This window comes from Phoxinus phoxinus, assembly GCF_949152265.1.
Source record: "Phoxinus phoxinus genome assembly, chromosome: 23".
Taxonomy (NCBI): domain Eukaryota; kingdom Metazoa; phylum Chordata; class Actinopteri; order Cypriniformes; family Leuciscidae; genus Phoxinus; species Phoxinus phoxinus.
In genome coordinates this window covers 22481409-22508696 of record NC_136898.1, presented here as the reverse complement: position 1 = coordinate 22508696, position 27288 = coordinate 22481409, and the positions used below count along the sequence as shown (strand labels likewise).

The 27288-nt window shown below is 38.1% G+C and overlaps 1 protein-coding gene across 2 annotated transcripts in view; it reads right to left on the bottom strand.

The window, feature by feature from the left end:
• The window catches only part of galt (galactose-1-phosphate uridylyltransferase), a 118432-nt gene that overhangs the window by 34541 nt on the left and 56603 nt on the right, over positions 1–27288 (bottom strand). For both annotated transcript variants that reach the window (XM_079600811.1, XM_079600812.1), the window contains exon 8: positions 5413–5545. In XM_079600811.1, the coding sequence (XP_079456937.1) occupies positions 5413–5545 (133 nt within the window). The remainder of the gene's footprint in view (positions 1–5412; positions 5546–27288) is intronic.

Below are 27288 nucleotides of genomic sequence, written 5' to 3'. Positions count from 1 at the left end.
TGGTTTCATTACAGACGCCATGCACTTCACCCAGACACCTTTCATGGCCAGGAGGTGCATTCATTTTGTTTTTTCACCCAAACAAAACTAGACTCACACACAGACCCACCAAAACTAAGATGGATGATTGTGCGTCTTCCTTGCTAAATGAAATGACAACATGTATCGTTTCCGAACCTTCCGACCGCTCCAGTCAGTAAATCACATTTGTCCTTCAAGAGTGATTCATGATTTGAAGACGTGCTGGTGAATAAAAGCTTGTTTTTCCCAGCAAAGCAACAGCTGCCTTGGTAATTTAACAAATAATGACAGTAAAATCAGGGCTTCGATTTAATAAACTTTGTGGAACAGCTGAGCCATAAACAAGCATCACACATCTTGGTCCAACAAGTTTGACAAAATATATATCCTCAAAATATTGCTTTTGGGTATTTGCACCTTTATGGCACAGTGTGGCTTAGTAGTTACAAATCTCTCTTTGCATACCAATATGCAAAGGTAAACCTTTGATCATTTTGGATTTTTACCATTTGGATCCATTTACCAATCACGCTAAGAGGTGAATTCACTTGAAGGAACACTCCACTTTTTTTGGAAATAGGCTCATTTTCCAGCTCCCCTAGAGTTTTACCGTTTGCGAATCCATTCAGCCGATCTCCGGGTCTGGCGGTAGCACTTTTAGCATAGCTTAGCATAGATCATTGAATCTGATTAGACCGTTAGCATCTCACTCAAAAAAATGACCAAAGAGTTTCGATATTTTTCCTATTTAAAACTTGACTCTTCTGTAGTTACATCGTGTACTAAGACCGACAGAAAATGAAAAGTTGTTATTTTCTAGGCCAATATGACTGGGAACTATTCTCTCATTCCTGCGTAATAATAAAGAAACTGTTGCCGTACCAGCAGCCTAGTCATATTGGCCTAGAAAACTTTACATTTTCTGTCGGTCTTAGTACACGATGTAACTATAGAAGAGTCAAGTTTTAAAAAGGAAAAATATCGAAACTCTTTGGTCATTTTTTTTTGAGAGAGATGCTAACGGTCTAATCAGATTCAATGATCTATGCTAAGCTATGCTAAAAGTGCTACCGCCAGACCCGGAGATCGGCTGAATGGATTCGAAAACAGTAAAACTGTTTAACTTTAGGAGAGCTGGAAAATGAGGCTATTTCAAAAAAAAAAGTGGAGTGTTCCTTTAATAGTTGCTCCTATTTCAGCAAAAAAAAAAAAAAAAAAAAAAAAAAAAAAGCATCTTGTTCACTAACCACCAGCAATTTCTAGCACTTGTGGCAGCAGTTATTCATACAATGATGATCAATTGATATAGAAAAGTGTTACAATCAGGCGTACCCAAATGTGCAATGCAATCGAGCACACATTCAACATTTTAAAGAGTCAATTCAGTTCAGAGTAGAGGACAACCCACAAGCCCAAATTATTGTAAACATAAAGCCAAGTGTATTCAGACCAACACTCGAGTTCATTTGCAGAGTACACACGTAAGTATAAGTCTCGTGGTTCGGATAAGAAAGCGTGTGCTAACTGAGCAATAATGAGTTATCTATGCATTCAAATGAAGCCTTTTGGTCTGAAAGAGTTTGAAAGAGTTGGCCTAAAAACTGCTGAGAGCTCTGGCACTTACTCAGGGAAATGTTTGGTTTGTCAGCCGATAAAATAGATTACATGCTAGGCTGGAAGTCTGTGATCCTTAGGCAGTGTCTTCAACTGGAACAATGGGAGAGCGTCACAGCTCGGAGACAATTCGAAACAATTTCCCAATCTCCATGTTAAACAAGAGCCGATGAGGCTTATTTTCATCTACATTATACTGTTCATCAGCATGATTGATGCATTATTATGTGCATATATCAGACAGGGTGAGCAAAAGGTCTCAAATGGTCCTCAAATGATGAAATGTATTATTTGAGGATTTTCTGGGTTATCGAGTGTACTGCAGGCAATCGTCAGTAGATTATGAACTATCACTGTTGTGTCATTGATCAATACAGTTTTCACACTTGTGATGGTTAGCCATACGACTATGTTTTCACTTCATTTCTTATGTGTTTTCTGTACAGTTATGGACTAACAATATTTTTTAATACGGAAATAATATACTTTACAAGAATATACTGAATGCAATTTTTTAGGACACTTAATTGCACAATTAAACAACTGCAATTAAGTGAAAATTGATTTATGCTTTTATGAAATGCAATTAACTTTAGCATACTTTTTCGTATTCTAAATACGGAGTACGGAGATAAGTACATATTTACAGTATATGCAATTTCATAATTCTATTGTTTTTGAAATATGGTTAAAGTATACTGCTGAATGTACTGACAAGCATTTATGGTAAACTAACTATATATATATATATATATATATATATATATATATATATATATATCAATTTCAAATTGTATGTCATGTATTATAAAAATATTTGTATGTTGCATCTAAAAATAAAATGTTGACATTATTGAATAAAACATGACAAAGGATTATTAAAACAATGATTTAATATCATATATGTAAGATCAATTTATAATTGTATAGTCTTTAAGTACACTTAAGTGACCTTTTATTTCATTAATATAACAGCAAGTACAGTATAAAAAAAAACAAAACTATATAATATCTAAAGTAACCCAAAAATTATAACAAATTGGTTAATACATATTATTTAATATGGCTGAATCAACCTAAATACAATAATTTAAACAAACAAAGTTAGTTTTTATGGGTTAAATCAAGTACAAAATCAACTCTTACTGTAACAATTGACCCTTCGCAGGGAGCTTGATTGACAGGTGATCTGACCAATCATACTTCGCCATCCGCCATTTTGTCCGACAAAGCAGTCAGGAGAGTTAGTAGATTAACATGGGAGGATTTGAACTTGAGAAGCGGAGTGTACTGACGCCTTTCCGCAGTTAAAACAACATTCCTTCTGATGTTCATTCATGTTTATTTGATGCTATAAATGAACTAGAAGGAAGAGATGATCGGTTCACGAGCAGCTTTAACTGATGCGACACAGCGATCTGTCAGACACATTAAAGAGCCACAAAACGGTATTTATTGTTTAAATTTATTTTAACAAATGACCAAATTTGAAAGGTGAGACTTTGTTTTATATGTTTAATTACAAAACCTCAATTACGAGAGAGTCTCATCTCTGCTCCGCGATGTATTTTTCACTGCGTGAGAACATGGTGTGGAGCGGCGTAGCTTGTCGGACATAGCGACAGTAACTAAGGGGGGGCGGGTCTTTGCGAACTGTTTTACAGTGTAAAATTCAATACAGTTGAGTGTACTTCTTTGTGATTATATTATTGTGGGATGAACTATTTCAGATAAACCACTTAATGTCAAATGAAAACAACTGTGGTTGGTTGCTTTATATGTCATTCAGATTTGCCAGAATGGGCTGCAAAGTGGATCCGGCTTTATCCATTTGTTGTCACTGTTCAAGTTTCCCTCAAGCACTGAAACCAAGTGTGTGACATTTTTTCCAAAGCTCATGAATATTTGAAGAGTCAAGCCTTCTTTACATCATGACTGGTTGCCTGTTGCTAGCATTTCGAGAACACTGTATACATGTACATAGGCTACAATTGGATTACCGCTTGGTTTATTATCTCCGCAGACGTAACATAAAAGGAAATAGATTTGTGAAAGAAAAAGCAGACGCCGCAATAGAATCAACATGTGTCATCAACTATTCAAACTACAGTTCAAAACAGTGCTTTATCATGAAAACAAACAGCAGCCCTCGAGTGTCAACGCGTCAGGATGTCAACCGGGTCTCTGTAATTGGCAGGCTGAGAGCGGGGTTGTGATCTCGTGTGGTTCTCTGCCGCTCTTTCTGACAACAGCTGACCCGCTCGGTAATTTCCCTGACGTTTATTTACATACTGGATTAAGTCTGTCAGAAGTAAGCCTGCGAGCGTGAGAGACGCGCATCCAGGAGGTGAATGTTTATCTGGTGTCACAGCTTGGAAAGTCTCTCCTTTTACTTTTCCTGCCACTGACAGGGCAACTTTAATAACATCTGAGAAGTGCGTAGGCGTGTGTGTGAGTGTGTGTCGATGCGTGTATCAAGTCCGACGCGGGGAAAAGGGCACTGGGCGATGTGACAAGGAGAAGTGATGTTTTAAGGAGATATTTTGTCAAAAGCAGACTTCAGGAAGAGATACAGCGAGGAGTCTTTAAAGGCTCAGACGGAAATGTTAAGAACAGACAGCGAACCAAAGGGAGTTTATGAAAGTGAGCTCTCTCCTGCGGCTCTCTTCGTGACTGTCAGAATTTACAGCGTCAAAATAAATTTGTCCGTGAGGAAACAAAAAACATCATCATAATTCAGTACAAATGGAATGACTGTAAAGTCACGGCCAAAAGAAAAATGAATACGGTAAATTTAGTTGATCTGTGGTATAGCGATTTATATACACTGTGTAGGCTACTGCAGAGAGAGAGAGAGAGAGTGTGTGTGTGTGTGTGTGTGAATGTGTGTGTGTGTGTGTGTGTGTGTGTGTGTGTGTGTGTGAGAGAGAGAAACTCGAAAAGTTAGAATATGGTGCAAAAGTTCATTTATTTCAGTAATTCAACTTAAAAGGCGAAACTAATATATTATATAGACTCATTACATGCAAAGTGAGATATTTCAAGCCTTTATTTGTTATAATTTTGATGATTATGGCTTACATATTATGAAAACCTTTTTTTTTACAAAATTCTAATTTTGAATTTGGGGTTTTCATAAACTGTAAGCCACAATCATCAAAATTATAACAAATAAAGGCTTGAAATTTCTCACTCTGCATGTAATGAGTCTATATAATATATTAGTTTCACCTTTTAAGTTGAATTACTGAATTTCACCTGTATGTATTATTATATATACATAATATATAATGTTGTATTATTTGTGAGAAGAGAATATAATACAATTATACTCAATTTATTAATTTATTATTGACTTGGCCAATGCATGAATAAAATGTTTAAGTGTGTGTGTGTGTGTGTGTGTGTGTGTGTGTGTGTGTGTGTGTATTAATTGAGTATAATTTCATTAATTACTCTCCTCTCTCTCTCTCTCTCTCTCTCTCTCTCTCTCTCTCTCTATATATATATATATATATAATTTATAATTTATTATTTTTTATGAGAAGAGTTATTAAAGAAATTGTACTCAATTAATTAATTTATTATCATTGAATTTATTTATTTAACTAGCTAGACTGGCCAATGCATGGATGAAAAGTTTAAATAAATAAATACAATTATTACACACGTCATTATTTTAAACCTTACAGAAGCACTGGATAATTTAGACAATCATAAACTGCAACAAAATATGCCACAAATTCCTTAAAAATAAAATAAATAAAAAAGTCTTACTGTCTCTCTCTTGGGCCGTGAGGTCAGGGAGACGCAGGACATGTCGTCGTGGCAACAGCAGCGTCTGAAAGGGCCACGTCGCCCAGTACGGCACCACCACCAACCAGTGCTCGTTTTCCACTACCACACGCTCCTGTGTGATCAGAGACAACACCGTTCATAAAGTACAAACTATATATCATGCTATACGTAATGCTGTTCAATTTCCCATTGGCCAAGGATGATGCTTGACCTTAGAGAATCTGTTGTACAACTTTTTCCCAATCACAAGATTCTGGTAATGAAGCTGTGGAAATGTGGCTTTAAAGCCAACAAAAGTGCTCTATGTCCTCCAAGTACTTTATTTGTGGGTGAACTATCCCTTTAAAGGTGTGATCTGTGAAGTGACGCCATTTCAGCCGTTGCACTCAGCTTCTTATGGACACTAAGTTGTACATGCTCCGGCTAGTTAGTTTCCCAATGAATTAAACAGATTTTTGATTTAAAATATATATTTAGATTTACAAATACTGAGTTCTCCAGTGTGACAGACTTAGAGTCTTCTTTTGTGTGCCTGCAGCTTTGCACACTTGAATTTTGGCTCATTCGTTTATGCAAATGTGTTCCAACTTCCCCAGATTAGTTGGATGGATTCCGTGGACTGTAATTTCCAGCTCAATCTGCAGCAGGGTTCAGGTATCGACTCTGCAGGAAGTGTTTGCGCACAAATGTGCCTCACGAAACTGATTTCAGACAGACTTCTGAGGCAGCGTAACGGCTTAATGATCTACAGCAAAATAGAGCGAGCTTTGGTGAAAACTGAACGAATATTTAATTACTACAAATAGTAACTAGAAATGACATCAAAATGTGGAAAATGTTGGTCAGCAACTTTCAGACGACATCTTTCTTTTTTAGTTCAACTGTCATAGAATGGAAAGCAGAGGATTGTCTGAAATGTTTAAAGCAAGGACTTGGTCTCTCCAAACCCCTCCTTTCTGAGAGCCCACTCTGCTCTGATTGGTTAGATGGCTCAGTCTGTTGTGATTGGTCTACTCTGCTCTGATTGGTCAGATGACCTAGTCTCTTGTGATTGGTCTACTCTGCTCTGATTGGTTGGTCAGATGGCCAAGTCTGTTGTGATTGGTCAACTCTGCTCTGATTGGTCAGATTGCCTAGTCTCTTGTGATTGGTCTACTCTGCTCTGACTGGTCAGATATCTCAGTCTGTTGTGATAGGTCTACTCTGCTCTGATTGGTCAGATGGCTCAGTCTGTTGTGATTGGTCTACTCTGCTCTGATTGGTTGGTCAGACGGTCTAGTCTGTTGTGATTGGTCTACTCTGCTCTGATTGGTCAGACGGCCTAGTCTGTTGTGATTGGTCTACTCTGCTCTGATTGGTTAGATGGCCCAGTCTGTTGTGATTGGTCAGATGGCTCAGTCTGTTGTGACTGGTCGACTGCTTACAGCACATGTCGGAAACCAAACACCCATTACTATATCTGAATTTCAGCTCCAGATCTTCCTCAGCACTTGATACACAGTGATACAAACAGTAATGATGGCTACAGTTTTTCCATATCAATTTGACCGTCAGTCCTCGTCCTTTGGAAGTTCATGAAAAGTGGATTTATGGTCACAGATTGGATTCATCTTCTCATAAAACAGCATATTCTCGACATGTCGACAACAAGAACCAATCTCTTCCAGTCTCAGCTACAACTACAGTGTCTGAGGGCGTCAAAGCAGATGTTGTTGGCAGGCAGCCAATGAAGACCATAGGCTGGCATTATGAAAATGTGCTTTATTGCTGACTTTAATGCCCAGTCCACCCTACTTATCGAAGTAGCCACACCAGTATGTGTCTCCAGTTGCACCAGACCACAAAAAGTCCATCCAAAAGTCTTCAAGTTTCATTAGATGACTTCTAAACTCTAGACATGACTTAATGCTGGCCTCAAAAGCTGCTTTCTTCTAAACAGTCACCAAAAGAGGCCAAAAGTGCTGAAGATAATGTTGGCACTTTCTCTCATTTCAGCCAAAGAGCTCTGAAATGCTGTAAGTGTTATAGCTGGACTCTCACACTTTTACAATTCCTCCACTTCTGATAGCTCAATTTGGCACGACAGCTGAACGTAGTGTTGTCTAGTTTGTGCCATGTATTTTTTTTACACTAAACTTTATAATGTTTCTCGGATAAGGTTAAAAGTTTTGCCAATTCTTTTCTTTTTATAACCTCCTCCCGCTTTTTCCTTGCTATAAACTTTACAGACATCGTGAAAGAAGGACCTTTGTGAAACCTCACATAAAATGAAAAATGAACAAATCAGAACCGTCCAAAACTCCTCCTCTTCCATCACACAAAGCTTCTGGGAAATACTAAAAGAAAAAAAACTGACACACACATTGAACATCCACCGGAAGAAATATACCATCCACAGTTTACTTATAGACATTATATAAGACACAAAAACTCTAATCTCACATTCTTTTTAATATTGGGATGGAGGGAATGTGACACTATCAGCCCAAAAAAAGATTAGAAACAAAGGGCATCGGTTATAGCCGTGTTGGTATAAACTGGAGCAGAAAGCAAGTCCATTATTTTATAGAACTTAAAATACTTTATGGGTTTATATCAGAACTGGTTCCATTAAGAATATAAATACAATACTGGAATTGGAGGATTTATTATATTTGGTTCTGATAGTTCTTGATATATATATAACTATATCATATATATATATAACTATATAAATATTAGTATTAGTGTACTTGGACAGAAGACTTCTGACTTTCAAGAACTATCAGAACCATATATATATATATTTCCATCTCATATTTAGAGAATAGTGTTTAGAGATGCATGAAAATGCCTCAGTTTGTCCTCCATGGGAAAAATAACAGCACACAGTAATAACTTGGAATAACATGAAAAATCGAAGACAGAATGTAAATTCTTTACAAACCATTCCTAGAAGTAGAACTAGAAGTGTTAAATTCATTACAATTGAAATCCTTATTTTACCCTTGAATGAGTCTGTGCCCCACATGGGCCAACCCACTCAAAAATTCTCGACATGTCTGGAAACAAAGCTTTTTTCATTGTAGTTCAGCCAGTTGCATTCATTAGGAACTGTACTTTTAAAGAACCGGGGAGATATTCCCTCCGGCGCTGCCCCGGAGTCCTAACCAGAGCATTTAAAACTCAAGTCATGAAGAAGAAAATGGACTTTCATGAGCCTATGGGTCACGCAAAGAATTTAACCCTCATAAAATGTGTCCGATGTATGATTAAAACGAGCATAAATCCCAGTGATGACGAGAAAACCGTACGATCCCAAAGACGGGATTGGAGGGCCGGTTTGGAACATGACATCCAGTGATGGATTACGAAGCGTCTGAAGTTGACGTGCGGCAGCTACAGTGCAGCGGGCGCTGACGAGGACGTGGCGTTTGACAAAGCGCAGCTCTGTTTGGCAGTGAGTGATGGCGACTGATTACAGCCTCGGTTTCACAATGATCTTCACACACTCTGACTGCACAGGGAGAGGGGGAGAAAGCACCAACATGAGATAGCGAGAGAGAGAGAGAGAGAGAGAGAGAGAGAGAGAGAGAGAGAGAGAGAGAGAGAGAGAGAGAGAGAGAGAGAGAGAGAGAGAGAGAGAGAGAGATGGAGATGGAGAGAAACAGCTAGGACAGCGAGACCGACAGAGACGGATTGATAGACCTGGAATGTCATTTTCACACTTTTTTTTTGTTTCTTTATTATTTCTCTGGCTTATGGCTTTTTTTATGTAAAAGTACTTCTGCAAGTAGAAATAATTCTAAAAGATGTTCTAAAAATTTTAAGGAAAAGTTTACTTTTAAAAAAAGAAACAAAAAGCACCATGAATGTAGTCCATTCGTGTGCTATATTCCAAGTCTTCTGAAGCCATACGGTAACTTTTAACCAGTCCCTCCAGAAAAACGCGATTATGCGATCGCATAATTCAATGCATAATCAGCCAAAGCCCGCATATTTATGCGGGGGATGCATTTTTTCAAATACGCCGCACTTTCGCCGCATAAATTGCCAATTGCCGCACGCGGGGCTTCATAATCCCCGCATTTTCGTTGCAAAAAAGTCACATATATCTTAGCAGAAAGTTGAAAAATGTCGCGTTTACTTCACACAAGAGCAGCCATTTTACCCTGTTGCCATGGGAACGTAATGAAGTGACGTAATTACGTGACGTGAACATAATCGAAAAGCTGCAAACCCCGCGATGAAACCATGATGAAGAACGCAAATCAGTAGGCCTATAATTTGCCAACAAAAACAAGCGCAAAAGACCGCGCAAAGCAGTTTCCCGGTGTGTTGCATTACAGATTGCACTCTGTGCATTGGAAGCACTTATTTTAACAGAAGATGTCTGTTTTGTATAACTACCTCTGTAAAACAGAAAGTACACATTTTATTTATTCATTTTTATAGAAGTTGTAGCATACTCATTTTGTAAAGCTACATAACTTGTTTGACTCATCAATGTTTTGTAAGTTTGAGCCATGTGTTTATTAATGTCTGAAATAAAACAAGATGAGAACTTAAATATTCCCAGCACTTTCTGTGATGTAGTATGCTTGCTTATCATAGAAAGCAATAAGAAATGACTCTTTACATTAAGGTAGTAGCCTAGTGAGAACAGGGTGTTGGGGTAATCACTTTTTTTCTCTTTTCCATCAAACCGCAGTTTTTCCAAGTTCCCTCAATTTTTGCAAGTTTCATCGCATAAAATTAAATAAATATCCGCATATTCCATCGCATTTTTTAAGAAAACGTGCCGCATAATCAAGGATTTTTGCCCGCAACAATCACAAAAAAACTCTTCTGGAAGGACTGTTTAACGTGTTTTAAAGGGACAGTTCACCCAAAACCAATTTTGTCATTAATTACTCACCTTCATGACGTTCTAAACCCTAAACACTTTCCTCCATCTTTAAAACACATGCAGATATTTGTCATGAAATCTGAGAGATTTCTATCCCTCCATTTAAAGTCGGTTCACCAAGAACTCTAACACTTCAAAATGTTCATTAAGAGATCATAAAATAAATGAATATGAACTGAGCGTTTTAATTCAATTGTTCTGAAAAAAAGTCAAGGTCACTTTATATGATGAACAAATTTTATTTAAGTTTTTATTCACATTTAGAGCACAACAAATATGGTAAACCGAAGCTCAAGCACGCTTGAACGAAAGTCTGGTTTGGATTGACTTGACAGAATTGTTGACAGAATGTTCATTTTTTGGGTTAATTATTCCAAAATTATATGCAAAAAATGGGGGGGGGGGGGATATCATACGTGTGGAGTTTTAACTTTGTATTCATATTGGTTTCATATGGTTGCTGAAAAGCTTATGCAACTTTTTTTTTTTTTTCTAAAAATGTCATTTGGTATAACCAACTAAAGAGTAATATATTTCATGTTATCATATCTTAAATGTACACATCTTTATTTATTAACTTATAATTTTATATGATCATGTTGCATTACATTATATTTTATTCATATATTTTCAAGGTAAAAAGTATTTTATTACAAATATCATGAATTGTTAAATGATAAATATCAATTATTTTTTAGGGAGTCGCACCACATGACAATTTACAACCTGAATTAATCTTATCTTGTCATAAACATAAATTTTTATTTTAAGATACTTGTTGACCTTTGACAAAGTCATGAGGGTGTACATGTAATTTCTGAAGTAATTTCCTGTTTTATGTTTCTCCTATATGATTTTATTTTTAGTAAATGCAAAATATTAATGTTTTTTTCCCCCTTTTGTATATGATACGAGTACAATCATTTAAATTTAGATGTAAAATTACATTTTAAATGTATTTAAATATAGGAATACGTCACTGCATATCTGAATTTTAAAGCATTTTTATGTAAATTAATAAAAAGGACAAGAAGAGAGCATTTTACAGTCCTCTAGCCTGTTTTGTCCCACGTCTCAAGAATCCGTGAACTTCATTTGTTAGCAACGGGCTTAACATCTCAATTATTCAGCATATGCCAGTGCCATTGTTCTTCAGTGGTTTGAGTTTTGAGGCTAATACATATGTCAAATTATTCATGAAAATCTTATGGCACTGAGATGTTTTCCCATAACTGAACTAAACTTAGAACAACTGCTGCCTGCACACGACTGCTTGCTGTACAAGGTGTACTACATGCACCAAGACAACAATCCGGGAGCAATCTCTCCACAATGCCTCGCTGACTATAACATCTCGGAAGCATTTGGCACATGTATCAATGCTTTTGCCATTGTACATTTCCACAGAAAATTGACAGGAATGTCAACTATGAGAGCAACTATCGTGTTTTTCCAACGCAAAAAATAAGTGAAAACTTGCTTCAGATCACTGGGAAATAGACAGTTGTTTCCTCCCCGTTATTTCACAGGATGAAGACATCGTTCACACACAGTCACGACGCACAGATCAGAGCGAGTCACATGACAGAGACGCCACTCAAGTGATTAAACATTTAAAAGCAGCCGCTCTGTTACGCAATGTGACTGCACATCCGCGGATTATTAAATCTCCAATTAGGCCCCATTTACAAGTACATTATTTAACAATTTCTTGAGCAAGAACAATAGCGGTTTCCACAGAAACTACACTTTTTAGAGGGCTAGCAGCAAGGCCAGGCGGCAGGAACTCGCATTTTAACCTTCTGAGTTTTCTCTCCATGGTGTTTTTATGAGCCGTTAGTATGAGTCATTATCTTTTATCCAAACGCACTTCCATCATCTAAATGTTCTTTCTCACACTCCACTTGCAGATTTAGCATGCACTTGTGGAGCTCTTGTCTGAACAGTATTATTTTATGCATGCCACACTGCGTGAAAACCATGACAGATTCAATTATTTCATTTATATTTAACTTGGGCAATCTACAGTAGTGGTTAAAAGGTATGTCCGGAGTGGACTGGTTTGGGCTTTGTATTTAATGTCCCTACAAGTTCAATTAAAACATGAGGAAAATTTAACTTTTTAACTGTTCTAATAATGAGGGACAAAACACTAAGGCCCAGTTTACACGAGAACGCTCGCGGGTGAAAACGTAAAAATATTTTATCGGATGTGCCTTTCGTTTACACGGCGACAACGTTTTTGGGGCTTAAAAACGCAAAAAAATTAAACCACCCTCCAGTAGAAATCTTAAAAACGCTCCACCAACGCGTTCCCGTCTAAAGGGTAAAAACGGTAAAAACGCAAAAGTCTGCTAGACAGTGAAGGCGTCGCGTACGCGTTTACGTCACAGGCATGCGCCAGTACAGGAAAATGACAAAACATTATCAAACTAAAATATAGCATTAATTTCATTGACAAAAAAATCTCTCATTTTTGAGCGACACGCGAAGAGCACCAAGGGATAAAGCAGCAGCTTTACCGTATTAAACATGAAAAACTGTGTCAGCGGCTCTTTCACTTTCAGTGCTTCACATCGCCACCTAGCCGCCTGGAGTGCACACTACATCGAATTTCACACACTTTTGCGTCACCGTATGCACGCAGATTTCCCCCCCATAACGCTCGTCTAAACGCAGAATAAAAAGTGATAACGCAACGCCACTTTTGCGTTTTCTCTTCAGATCGTTTCCGTGTAAACATAGCCTAAACTTGGTTAAGACATCCATGGCCCGGAAGCTACAAATAGCAACTACACATCTAAAAGTATCTTTATTTGTGCGTTTTGCGCGAGGAGTACATTTGCTTTGTCTATGAAAAAAGTTTTCATTCCCGCGCTGACGGACAGTCATAGAGTTTGCATAGAGACGCGTTTCCAATATATATACACAGAATTACAGTATTTCAAAATATCTGTATTGGCGAGTATTCACGCAAACATTATCTATTATGTTGTGTGTGAACTGTTGGGGAAAAACATCTGATGTGTAACATTAGATCCGTGCGGTGCAGTAGGTCTTCATATATAGGCTGTCTGGTTCATTAATGTTCAACAAACAATTGTGTAATCATGGAAAAAATATATTTTTTTTTTTCTTATAGATATCTGATTTTGACTTGGTATGTGCCAAATTTGGTGTAATTACCAGGGATTTTAAGATATGGTTGCTATAACTCAATTTTTCTCAAAATTGACTTTGCTGACTTCAAACTGGTAGCTAAGTCTTTTTTTTTTTACATCATATAAATAATTTTGAAGGTTTTTTAATATAGAATGTGAAAACTCATTGTGACTCATTTTGCCAGCACGAGTCACATATATTAATATTACGAATGTTGAATTTACAAATATCTGTATGAATGAACAGTGTCAAAATAATGTTTTATTGTTCATATTATTATTGATTTATTTACTGCTGGACAATATACTGGTTATATCTAAGTGTCCTACATTGTAGACATTTCTCCAACTGGCAAACGCTTGTTATCCTATCTCCAGCTGTGAAAGAATTTCACGAAAGACATCAGCGTGCGAGACATTTGTTTGTGTTTTTATAAAGATGCTAAATGACAGTTGGTGTCACGGGTTCGTCTGGAAAACAGAGAGATCTTTCTTCTTCGAGAGAAACTGATGGGGAATGAGCAGCAGAATTGATGGAGGTGTTTAGGGAAGAGATGCCAATGAGGGTTGAGATAAGGAGAATTCCTCTGTCTATGAGACATGACTGTACAAACATACACGATCCCCGCTTCACCTTTCACATGCGAGTGACCTTCATGTGTGTGTGGCACACCACTATACTGTAGCTCATACATGGGTTATATATTAAAGGTTATTCACCAACACAAAAATTATTAAAAACTCATACAATGAAGAAGGAACACACTATTGGTGGGACATTTAGCATGAGGATGCACTTACACTAAAAAAATATTCATAATATTCTACTAAATATACAAAAAAAATCTAAATAACTAATACATTATAATGTATTGAATGTACAAAACTCAGCCATAAAATAATAGATACTCATATATACCTAAGCTGTTAATGACATGGAATACATCAACACGTCCCAGAACATGAAGTGAAACTAAATGTGTAATCTTGACAGTCTTATCACCGGTGGTGAGAAATTCACCCCTATCCCCTCAGGGAGTCAATGTACCTGCTGAAAAGACTATAAGACATATCAGTGATTTTTTTTTTTTTTTGGGATTCCTGCTCTCATCTTTTAATCTCTTTCATAAGGTGCCAAAGCCTCAGAGGACCCTCACGAGCGAGGCATATTTCCACAGTCACAAAGATTTTCCACAAAGAGCGAAGCCACTGAAGGTGAAGGTCATGTGATGTATAGACAGATGAACTTTACATTTATTATGTCCACTGTCATTATGTCATCAGTCTAACCTTTACTTAAAATTATTCTCTTGTACTTTTTGGTATTTTTTAATAATACTTTTATACAGCTATTGACCACTTGGCTCATGTTGCCAGACTTTTTGACTACTGGCATAATGTCTGGTCCACTTCAAGTATAGGTCTCTGCAGGACAGTAAAGGGAGTTACCAGATTGGTGGACGAGGCCATAACAGAGTGACATTTTCCTGAATTTGATAACACTTCTGAGTTCATGGCGAATAATGGCTCATTAGATTTGTTTGAGGAGCTTAATCCGTCTAAGCACATGGCTTTTGTCCAGAATAAGCTGCAAAAAGGTCAAAAGAACGCAGGCTATACTGAGTGCCTGAGTAAAGCCAAGTGTACACCAGGGACTTTTGTCTGTCATTTATGACTGTTGCTTGTCAGATTGTTTAAAGTGAGATCTTGAGAACAAGTCAAGGCAGACTGTGTGACATCAGCTCTAAGTCAGATTGAACAATATCCATCTGAGCTAATGCTTTGAGGATTGAAAGCGCTGGCTAGGCTTTTGTAGGTCAACAATCTGTTCTGACATCCTCATTCACACACTGAAATGTATCTATCTATCCATCCATCCATCCATCCATCCATCCATCCATTCATCCATCCATCCATCCATCCATCCATCCATCCATCCATCCATCCATCCATCCATCCAACCAACCAACCAACCAAAACCAACCAACCAACCAACCAACCAACCAAAAAACCAACCAACCAAAACCAACCAACCAAAACCAACCAACCAACCAACCAAAACCAACCAACCAAAACCAACCAACCAAAACCAACCAACCAACCAACCAAAACCAACCAACCAAAACCAACCAAAACCAACCAAAACCAACCAACCAAAACCAATCAATCAATCAATCAATCAATCAATCAATCAATCAATCAATCAATCAATCAATCAATCAATCAATCAATCAATCAATCAATCAATCAATCAATCAATCAACCAATCAATGTCATGTTCTATCTGTCTATATATTTGTCTCTCTACAGAAACCTTTAAAGCCTTCAGGTTTCAAGCTTTTATAACTACTTCTATTACTTTTAAAAGTACTTAAAAAAAATGTTGTGTCCTGGCTCCACATTTAAATTTTACTCTATTAACTTTTTTATCTAGTAATTAGTATTCTTCTCAGGCCATATGTCAATTGTTACAATTTTGTTTTTACATCCAAAGAAGTCTCACAAAATGTCATAACTTCACCTGAGGTTAGAAATCAAATCAAAAGTTCTCACAGTCCCTGAAGTTTGTCTCAGACAGCAAAATTTGTGGAAGACGAAGAAGAAGAAAAAACTATAGTGTGCACCCAAGAAATAGAATCCAATCAGAAATCCAATCAGATGCAATCAGAGAACAGTAAGACGAGTACATAAGTAAAATGATGTGAACGTTCTTCATAAACAGCAGACTCACGCTGAGCTCCCTGTTGCTGGTTGATTGTGGCCTAACTGGACGCCAGAGGCAAATGCTGATGCTCAGCCCGGTTCCTCTTGAACAGAACTGATTAGCTGCACAATCTGCTAATCTGTAATTCCTTCTCCAGCTCGTTAAAGAAAAAACATCTAGTTTTGCTAGAAGCATCTGCACTGCATATTCCACAAACAACAGCATTAGCAGCCTCCCCTGAGATAGTGAGGAAATCTTCGGGAAACAGTGGCTGGTTTGGATCACTGCTATGAAGAAACAATCAGTACTAATCTGCAGTGAGGGACTTTGCCTTTGGCAAAACATTTCCTCGGGCTTCCATATCTCACTTCCTCATTGGTGAAGGCAACGTCTAGGGTTGGTTGTTCAACATCTTCCTGAATAAAGCAACATAATGTTCTTCTGAGGGTGAAGGATGTGCACAGTTTGGCCCTGAAAAAAGCTTAATGAGCTTTTCCAATGAGTCAATTGGGAAAATTCTGATTTAGACACAAATATTAGTCTCAAAATGAATTGAGGCAATGCTAATTATTAATGATTGGATGTTAACATGACAATCAGTATTTCCTGTCATATCTGGCTTTTGTTGAATTTGACTTCTTTTGAACACGCAGACATTCATATTTGGACAAATTGCAAACGACATCATAAATAGGAAGGCGGGGGCATTCTGCCAAGGGATGAACGTCAGTCGAAACGACGACTCTCTGGAGACACGACCCCAAACAACGAATTTAGCTGGAAAACTGATTAGCATAAAGAACAAAGTGTGAATAAACACATCTCCTGCGTTCAATACATCAAGCCAAAGCACAGATGGCCAATGAGATTTCTCAACCTGCTTTTTCAACCTTTTCAAAGAGATCTGCATTTTTGTTTATTTCCAGAGTCTTTGAAAAATGCCACAAAAGCATCACTATAAGGGAGTAATAATCCCAGAGCAGGTGAATGTACAATAGCTTCACAGGTTTTCTTCAAAGTCTTAGCTATAAAATCTGCCAGATGGCACAACGTTATATCTGAAAGGAATAGTTCCTCCAAATATGAGAACTCCGTCATCATTTACTCACACTCATGTCGTTCCAATCCTGTTCGACCTTGTTTCATTCACGGAACACAAAAAGATGTGTTGAGAAGAGTGTTAACACTTACAAATACAATGATAGTAAAGCCAGTAAAAAAAAAAAAAAAAAGGGGGGTTTATATCACTATATACATGAAATTTTATTGGAATTTGCGTTCTGAAGCCATGGGACGGCTTTATGTGAGGAACAGGCCGAAATTCACTGAAAACCCCTTTGCTGCGTTCTTCAAGGAGACACACTAACTCCCTTTCTATTCATCATCGTCATAGACTTCATCCTAAAGAAAGCAGAACAAGAGCATGCAACATCAACGGGCTCGCATGGCTTCACGACGTATCTGTCTAGATCATCGAGATAGCCAGCCACTTCACTATTCGACCTCGGTTTTGCTGACGACATTGCGTTGCTCGAGGGCGGCGACAACAACAACAAGCAGCGAAATCTAGAAAAATCGCAAGCTCAACTTCAAACAACAGCAAAGTGGGCAAAACGAGTAGGACTTGAGGTCAACATTAAAAAGACGGAAGCATTTAGCAACCAACAGCTTGCCGGGCCAGAGATACCGATCAACTTACATCAATTCATCGAACTCGACGGACAAAAAATCGAGTGGATAAAAGACTTCAAGTATCTTGGCACTTACATCGCGTCGAGCGAAGCAGACATCAGAGCACGAAAAGGACAAGCGTGGGGAGCATTCTGGAAAATGAAGGATGTATTTCTATCAAAAACTCTTCCAATCAAACTCAAACTAAACATCAGCGTGCATCTCAATCCTCCTGTACGGCAGCGAAAGTTGGATCATCAACCAGAAAATGCAAAACTCACTCAACAGCTTCGCCACCGGTTGTTACAGAATCATGCTCGGCATCAAGAAAATGGATTGAATAAGTAATCAAGCTGTATACGAAGCAGTCGAAAAGAACCAGCTTATCCTTCAAATCTAACAAAGACAGCTACGCTTCGTCGGCCACTCACTTAGAAGAGATCCAAATGACCAAATTAACAAATATGTGTTATATGCGCCCCAAGAACGACATGGCAGACGAAGCCGAGGAAAGCCACGCACATTATATCACACATACATCGGCAAACTAATCAACAATGACATGCCACCAACTGCTGGCGAGACGCGAAGAGCTGCCAGTAATCGAACAGAATGGAGAAAACTTGTGACCGACTGCAAACCCGTTTTGTTCGCAGCCGATTGATGATGATGACCCCTTTGCTGCAAGTGCAAGTTTGAAAGTGCAAGTAAGATTTGAGAGATACATCAGAGGAGAAGATTAAATTCAGATTAAGCATTTGTTTTAACACAGCTTCAGAAGACTCCGAATACAGCACAAAAATCATACTTTTATTGTGCTTTTTGTCATTTTTGGAGCTCAGCAGCTAAGAGAACTTTCTTGAAAAAAATTATCACATGGTTCATACAAGTTTGGAACAACATGAGGGTTAGAAAAATGACAGACTTTTCAATTTTACACTTTAAATATCAACTTTAAGTCATCTGAAGGGCACCTTATATTGTTATGGTTGTGGCTGAATAAAAATGATCGCTAACAACACAGAGAATCAACACCCTTATGGAACAGAAAAGCAGATTAGTTCACGAAATTTGTGCCAAAATACTGTAGTTTGATTGAATGCACATCAACAACACATGATATGGGACGTGCTTTGTTTTTTCCTGTCATTTGTGAGTCTGAACACACCTGCGACCAATTCATTGAGAACTACTGATCTAAAAGTGCTATACATGTAAAATAAGAGGTTAGTTTGAGTTTGCAGTCACAAAAAAAAATTGCTCAAGCAATGCTGAAACTCAGGCTCAAAACCTTGTACATCTGTGTGAAGGCACATGAACCTTCTCTACTTGTAATATTTGGGTTTATGAGAATCTTCAATGTGAAAAGATGGCAGATCCTCCAAGCCTCATCTGTTTTAGTTTAGCAGTCATTATCTTAAATCGTATATAAATATGCACTTCATGTGACTCAAACCTAGCAACCATTATTATTCGTGCAGATGATCAATTAGACCCTCTTGACCTTAGAAATCATTAGCATTTTCTTTATCTCAGCCCACAAAGGGTCTGTCCCAAGGCTGTTTCCCTGCTATTTATGCTTTCCGCATTTGCTTTATCCAAGAAAACCAGACCTTTAACCTTCATACGAGTCTTGTTCACTGTTTCTACTCTGGATTTGTATGTTCACAGTCATGAAAGAATGAATCATCCTTTCCATGGACTCCACAGAAGCGGAAGGCCTACATCTTCAAGGTTTCTTCTTTTGAGAATGTTTTTCACTTTTTTATGTCTATAAAGGGTGTTTTTTTCTTCTTGTCACTGAAGTAAGTTTGCCCTTAGAGACTTAAAGAGATAGTTCACTCTTAAATGCAAATTTAATCAAATAGTCACAATCATGAAATTCCAATCCTTTATAAATGTGCAAAAAAGCAAACGACTATGATTTCCAAGTTGACTAACAACAGTATATTTTCAATCGACTGGTCGAATAGTTTCGCAAATCCCTAGTTTGGACATTATTCTTCCGGACATAAAAGAAGGCAGTTTTTTAAGTCAACTAGTCAGTTGCAAAATGTCTAATGAAGTTAGTGGTTGTGCACATCCCTAGTCCAAACAACATTAGGCCCCAATGACTCTTCCACAAAAGAAAGAAAGTCATATTGGTTTGGAATTACATAAAGGTGAGTAAATGTTGACAGAATTTTCTAACCCTTTAACCCTTTAAGTGTCACGCCCCTTTTTTTGAATATACATGAAAATGCACTTTCCGAACTTAAACGCTTGTAACTCAAGAATGCTTTGGAATATGGATGTAAGATTGGTCTTGTTTTAAAGAAGAAAATTAACAGATTTTTGTAGAAGTTAAATAAATTAAGAAAGTGTAAAAGAAAAAAAGTTATGGAAGTTTGAGTTTAGGAAAATATAAAAATAAAAAGATTAATTATTCATATTTTATATAAAATATATTTTTTCAAAACCCTGGTGACTCTAAAACTGCACAAAAATCAAAGCCAAAAATCTGAACAAGTTGTGTTTTAAATGTTAGGTTGATATCTCAACAAATGAGCTTTCAGTAAGATTTTGTTTGGGCGCAGTACCACACTTTTTCACTAGTTGACATTACTGCCCATATAAGGGCGCCTCCATTTCCATATATGGTTTTTCTTTATTTCTAAAACATTTTCAGACCTTTTTTTCTAAAATAATTGAACAAATGCTATCTTTTGAACTCTTGGCATGAAAACAAACTGATGTTTCTACCATTTTTTTCATAATTTTTCATATTCATCACTATTTCAAAATAAAGGACTGAACACCTTAGGAGTATGAAAATATTATTGTTGCAAATTGATAAATTACAGCTCCTCTGTAATTTATTTTGAAAATCAGTCACCAAATATGAAAACTAGAGATTGTAAGCTTTCAAATGATATATAGTTTGTCAATATTAGTTTAGGTTTAGTATAGGATATTACTATTTTAAATATGTAATGAATTTGGGCCCACCGGTGGGCCGGTGACACTTAAGGAGTTAAGGCTGAGATGTAAAAAAAAAAATTTAAACAAAATTTGATCATAAACTTTTCTTAAAATCCAAAACTGGATGAAAACTAATTGGTGAAGTTTAAAAAAACAACTACTCAGCACCTTAGCAACACCCTAGCAACCACCCAGAGCATTTTGGCGGTGAGTTGAATTTAGTACTGGAAGCCAAATAGTTCAAAATGATGAATTCCTTCTTGGAAAGTTTCTGCTTTCCATACAACGGTTTGTGGTTTAGTTTATCTGAGGATGAACAAACAAATTCCACTTGAATGGCATTACTTTGTGAGACTCAATCAAACATTTATGGTCTTCTGAAAATAAATCACTCAGGGTTGAAATATCAGCAATGACTTTCCTCTGCCAGTGTTGACGTAATATGATTTACGTAATCTTTGAGGCATGATGGGAGGATCAGTTGGTAATCTAAAATCATTCCACATATCCTCGCAGACTTCAATTTGCATGCAAAAAGAACAAACACCTGGTAAACATTAATGGGATATTTTCCCAAAGTTGGCAGATGTTCCTGCTAATGTGCAAGCTTTTTGGATTGAGAATGCCTCCGTTCTTAGTGTTGATGTTTGGGTTTGTCCCAAAACCAGTGTCCGCATTTCAAAACACATGCATCCAGCTAATGAACACATGGGATTCACTGATTAAAACTATCATAAATAAACACATATCCTTGAAATGGGATGAAATTTGCTTGGATTCAGTTGTTTAGACTTTCATGTGGCAAACGTCCATGAAGTTTTTTTGGACAATTATGACAGTCCATTTGATGAACAATAATTACTTTTGCATTAGTAGATTTTGCAGAACGAACAAATGTATTGGCCGTTTATTAATTTAGTTACATTAGTGCGTTTTGTTTGGACAGAAACGGGGATCATGTAATCATGATCATGAAAGGTTTGAACACAGTATTACTAATGTAAATTAAGAGAGTCTAATGCATTTTTTTTACAACTGTCTTTTTTTTTTACAATAGAACAGTAATTTTTCAGAACTACATTCAGCTTACTTAAATCAAATGTTGTTGTTGTTTTTTTATTGTTGCATATCTTCTGTCATTAGCATCTTACCTGTACATTTCAGTCTCTTTCTCACTCTAAGGCATCATTGCATGTATTTTTCACAGAGAAGGCAATCCCAGAATGCATTGTGACAACCTCATCATGGAGGACACCAGGTTCATTCTTTCCTATTTTTTTTTATGAAATCTAATTAAAGCCAAAATTTTATTTAGCGTTGCATTTATCGACAACCACAACATTCATTGCGCTAATTAGATAGTGAGCTTGCTGACTATTCTATTTCCTTCAAATACAGGCTATTTTCGCTGTGTATAAAACATACAAAAACCTACACTGTAAAAAAAAATATTGTCATGATTTGTTATCACAACTTTTTATCTTTTGTCAAATCAACTTCGATAACTAATGTGTGAAGATAACTTACTATTTTGAGTTTCTGTTTATTAAACCATTCTTCATTGTATTAACTCAAATTTTTAATTACAACAAACTAAAAATTTTAAGGCAACAAGGTAACTTGCTTTTTTAAGTTAAACCAACAACAGTGTACGCTTCAAATGCATATTCATTCATGTAAATCTGCACTACTTTAGCAACAAGACAAGATGATGTAGCTGTTTTGGAAAAAACTAATAAAGAATAGCAGTCACAGAAGCAACCGTTCTCCTCTCCGCCATGTTTAAAGTTTATGGCCCGCCCATCTCAGGAACTTGGGTATCAGAATCATCCCGTAGAATATGACTTGTGAGGGCGTTCGTGTTAAATTTTCAACTAGAAACTCGCATATTTACAATGATTCTGATAGCATGTGAAGGCAGCAAGTGAAGTTCAAAATTTTAACACAAGGAGATATTCAGATTTTACCCAAAATACCAGACACACACTGAGATGCTGCCTAAAGTGCATTCCAAATCGCTCATTTACATTTATGATGCTGCCTTACACTTTCAGTGTCCAAATGAAACTACAAATGTTACTCAAACTCCGTTATAGTCTGACTAAAGTAACTCATACATAGGCGTTGTGCTGTGAGACGGAATGCAGTGCGTCAAGCTCAGTGAAAAACATCAATCAGAGATGGTGGACAAAGTGGGAAACATTATAAAACTGCTTACAATTCATTCAACACCAAACATTATCAAAACAATAATAATACAGCATTTTACCCAGTATTACGCAGTTATCTTAGCAACATGCTAACACTAAACTCTATTGGAGTCAATTGTAAGTCAAGTCACCTTGTGTTCTCTGCGTGAGGAGCACTATTTGTATGATGGAGCGTGGAGACACGATGTAGTGTGGTCCGAATCAGTCACTTTATATGGCGGTTAGAATGCCACCTTGGAACGCAGTTGTCTATCTAGGAAAGTCAGCTCTCTAGGGTTCGGAATCAAACCATTATGAGATGCATTACACTAGGTGTAACTACAAATGATAACTAAAAATGTTTTGAGTCTGAGTAAATTAAAAGTCACCGTGCTGAGAAACAGGCATAAAATATTAGATCAAATCCGATGGTAGCCGAAAAATGCTTTGATCATAACTGTGCCATCATGACCAGGACTCCACTGGCATTAACTGAGCTCCTGTCCAGCACTTTTCCACCAACACTCACTATTTTTGTCATGCTCTGTCTGTCTGATATAAAATGATTTGTATTCATTGCTATGAATTTTGTTCTCTACATATTCAAAAGCCAGTGCGATGGCACAAAGTCGGTTGTTGCCTCACCCTTGGCGTATTGTCAGTCTATGCCGAAAGACAAAGATATGTTTTAACCTCCCCTTCTTCAACCCTCAACTTTTCCAAATTGTTACCCAGACTACGGTTGGAAAGTCCCAGCTAACTCTCGCACATCCAGCTGGCAATGCCGCTGTTTTCTTCCTCGAATCAAAGTGAAAAGAAAATAAGTCTGCTAAAAACTGTAACCCCAAGCAGAGAAGATGCAAATGGCTCATCTGTTTTTTCTCTTTTTTGAGTCCTGATAAACTGGCATGGGCAGAAAAAAAAAAAAACGATGGGTGCGTTGCTGTCATTACCATCAAAAGAAGGCTCCCAGGTGCCCTTTTCAAGCGGAAGGCCCGCTCTATTCACTTTGAGAGACAGAGTCGTGAGGAGCGAATGAGTGGACAGGCGAGAGCGTATGATTAACTCATCACGCGGCGCTATAAAAAGAGACTCTTTATTCCCACGCCAGGCGCCACCGCTAACTGTATCTTCACTCGGGTTCTTCTCGCAGCCATTAGAAGGTTGATTTACAACAGCGGGGGGAGAGAGTTGTGACAGTTGTGAAAAGCTGTTGTGCAGCTGCTTTCTCCTGCTTGAGCGCAGATAAGCTTTTATAACGGTGCTCAAGTGTTCGCCAGCACTCGCACGAGTTTGGCATTCTTAAGCTTCTACAACTGTGATGCAATTAAACCCACCATAATACCTGCTACAGCTCTAAAGTTTCTAGATAATCAAATCATTCAAGGAAAGGTTTTTATTAATGTCACAATTTTCAGTGATTCAAATATCTAATGCTATGCAGCACAATAACTATGACTGATAAGTTGATTTTTTACATTTTCTGAATGTGGTGCCCATGCAAAAAGTTGTATTGGTGATCAGGTGTTGTGGATTGTTTCTGAGGCATTGCTACACTCTAGTGTCGTCAAAAATATAGATATTTCAATATGTATCGATACTGAAATTGACATGATTCCGGTCTTGTGTTCCCCTTGTCTTGTGTGGACTTTTATTATTTCCTGTTTTGTGCCATGTATTTGTAGTCCTTTGTAGCTTTTTCCTGTTGATTAGTTTATGATTGTTCCCGGGTGTATCTTGTTTCCTCATTACTTAGTTAAAGGTACAATATGTAAGAATTGTGTAATAAAATATCCCAAAATCACTTGCACAGTGTGATATAATTCCTGCAGTTGTGTATTTACAATATCCCAAAATGTCCGAGATGGTCCTCACTGCAGAACAGGAAATCCAGGGGTAGGAGTTGTGCTCCCACCTTACATATACCTACACCTACCCATCTCCAAATCCAGATCCCTAAACCCACCCCTAAACCTACCAATCTCCACCCCCTGATCCCTAACCCCACACCTAAACCTACCATTCTCCACCCCCTGATCCCTAACCCCACCCCTAAACCTACCATTCTCCACCCCCTGATCCCTAACCCCACCCCTAAACCTACCATTCTCCACCCCCTGATCCCTAACCCCACACCTAAACCTACCATTCTCCACCCCCAGATCGCTAAACCCACACCTAAACCTACCAATCTCCACCCCCTGATCCATAAATCTAACCCTAAACCTGCCAATCTCCACCCCCTGATCCCTAAACCCACCCCTAAACCTACCAATCTCCACCCCCTGATCCCTAAACCCACCCCTAAACCTACCAATCTCCACCCCCTGATCCCTAAACCCACCCCTAAACCTACCAATCTCCACCCCCTGATCCCTAAACCCACCCCTAAACCTACCAATCTCCACCCCCTGATCCCTAAACCCACCCTTAAACATACCAATCTCCACCCCCTGATCCCTAAACCCACCCCTAAACCTACCAATCTCAGCCCCCTGATCCCTAAACCCACCCTTAAACATACCAATCTCCACCCTCTGATCCCTAAACCCACCCCTAAACCTACCCATCTCCACCCCCTCATCCCTAAACCCACCCCTAAACCTACCAATCTCAGCCCCCTCATCCCTAAACCCACCCCTAAACCAATCTCCACCCCCTGATCCATAAACCCACCCCTAAACCTACCAATCTCCACCCCCTGAACCATAAATCCACCCCTGCCAATCTCCACCCCCTGATCCCTAAACCCACCCCTAAACCTACCAATCTCCACCCCCTGATCCCTAAACCCACCCCTAAACCAATCTCCACCCCCTGATCCCTAAACCCACACCTAAACCCACCAATCTCCACCCCTTAGATCTGGAACCAACTCCGCCCCCTGGATCTCGTGTACTGCAGTGAGGTGCTACTGAAATTTCCCAAAGATTTTTAATTTCAGAGAAATTCCCATTTTAAATAATGGGCCGTCCCGGACTCCCTGTTCACTTGTTTTCGCTTGTACTGCCATAGTAACCATGGCGACAGACGTGGACAACAGTGTTACGTCTAGCGGGGCACGCTCACGCTGTTATGGACCATGGCAAGCAGTCTTTGTGACAAAAGGAGAACTAAAACGAGGATCTATATCAGCGTGGCGTTTTCGAGATGCCGAGAGCTCCACGTCTGTGACAAACTTCCACTTGACCAGACACCTTTGCATGTACTTTGATTAGTTTTATGCACATTTGCTCACCTGTCTAATTATGTTATATAGTTCAACATGATGAAATGTTAGAATATGATCTGTATGTGATTCTAATGTTGATCTTGCTTACTGCTAGTATCATACAGCCAACAAACTAACACACAGAATAACATTATAACTTTCAACACACTCAAATGCAGTTTAGTGTGATAGTGTAGAGCGAGTGGAACAGCGCTGCGTTACCTCACAAGTTTAATTCGTCTAATAAACTGAGATGTGTGAGTAGTTCAGCACTTGCGGGTACGGTAGTTCGGTAGGAATGAAATGTCATTATTCCTTTATATCCGCGGGACTCGCGTGTGGGGCTGATATCTGTCTCTCTTTAGCAATCGCGACATGCTTCACACCACAGTCATGATAAAAACATCAATGTATTCACTCATCCATAAACATTATTAGATCCATCAACTTGACGACAAGATCCATAATTCCGCTTAATGTTTATGTGTCATCAACCTACGCCTTTGTTATTGTAAGAGTTTAGCGACCCCTAGCGGCGAAAAAATTACATATTGTAGCTTTAAGCTTGTTTGTCCCCGTGTATGTATAGCCTTTGTGTTACTTTGTCAGTTGCTGTACGTTTAATGGTTGCTTCTGTCTCTGTGACCCCCCTGGTTTTGTTCAATTGTTCTTTGAGTTCTGTGTTCTCTGTTTATGTGTTACTTTATTAAATAACCCTGCCTTTAGATCCTCACCTTCGCCAGCTTTCCTTAGCTCGTTACAGAAATATCTCAAACGGTTCCAATCCTCCTTTTCTGATAATAAATTATCTATATGGGGGTAAATATGTCAGTTTTCCAGTGGTCTCGAAAATGGCATCAATATTTTTCAAGGTATCGAATCGAAGTTGGAAATTGCAGTATTGTGACAACACTATATTGGTGCTATGCTAGGGCATACTATTCTTACTATATCTAATAAAGATATGGCAGAAATAACAAGAGTCACGGCCCTTTTTTTAATGCCCACCAGGTGTAAAAAAAAAAAAAAAAGGAAGCCGGCACACTAAGAAAAGTAACAGCTGACCTCTC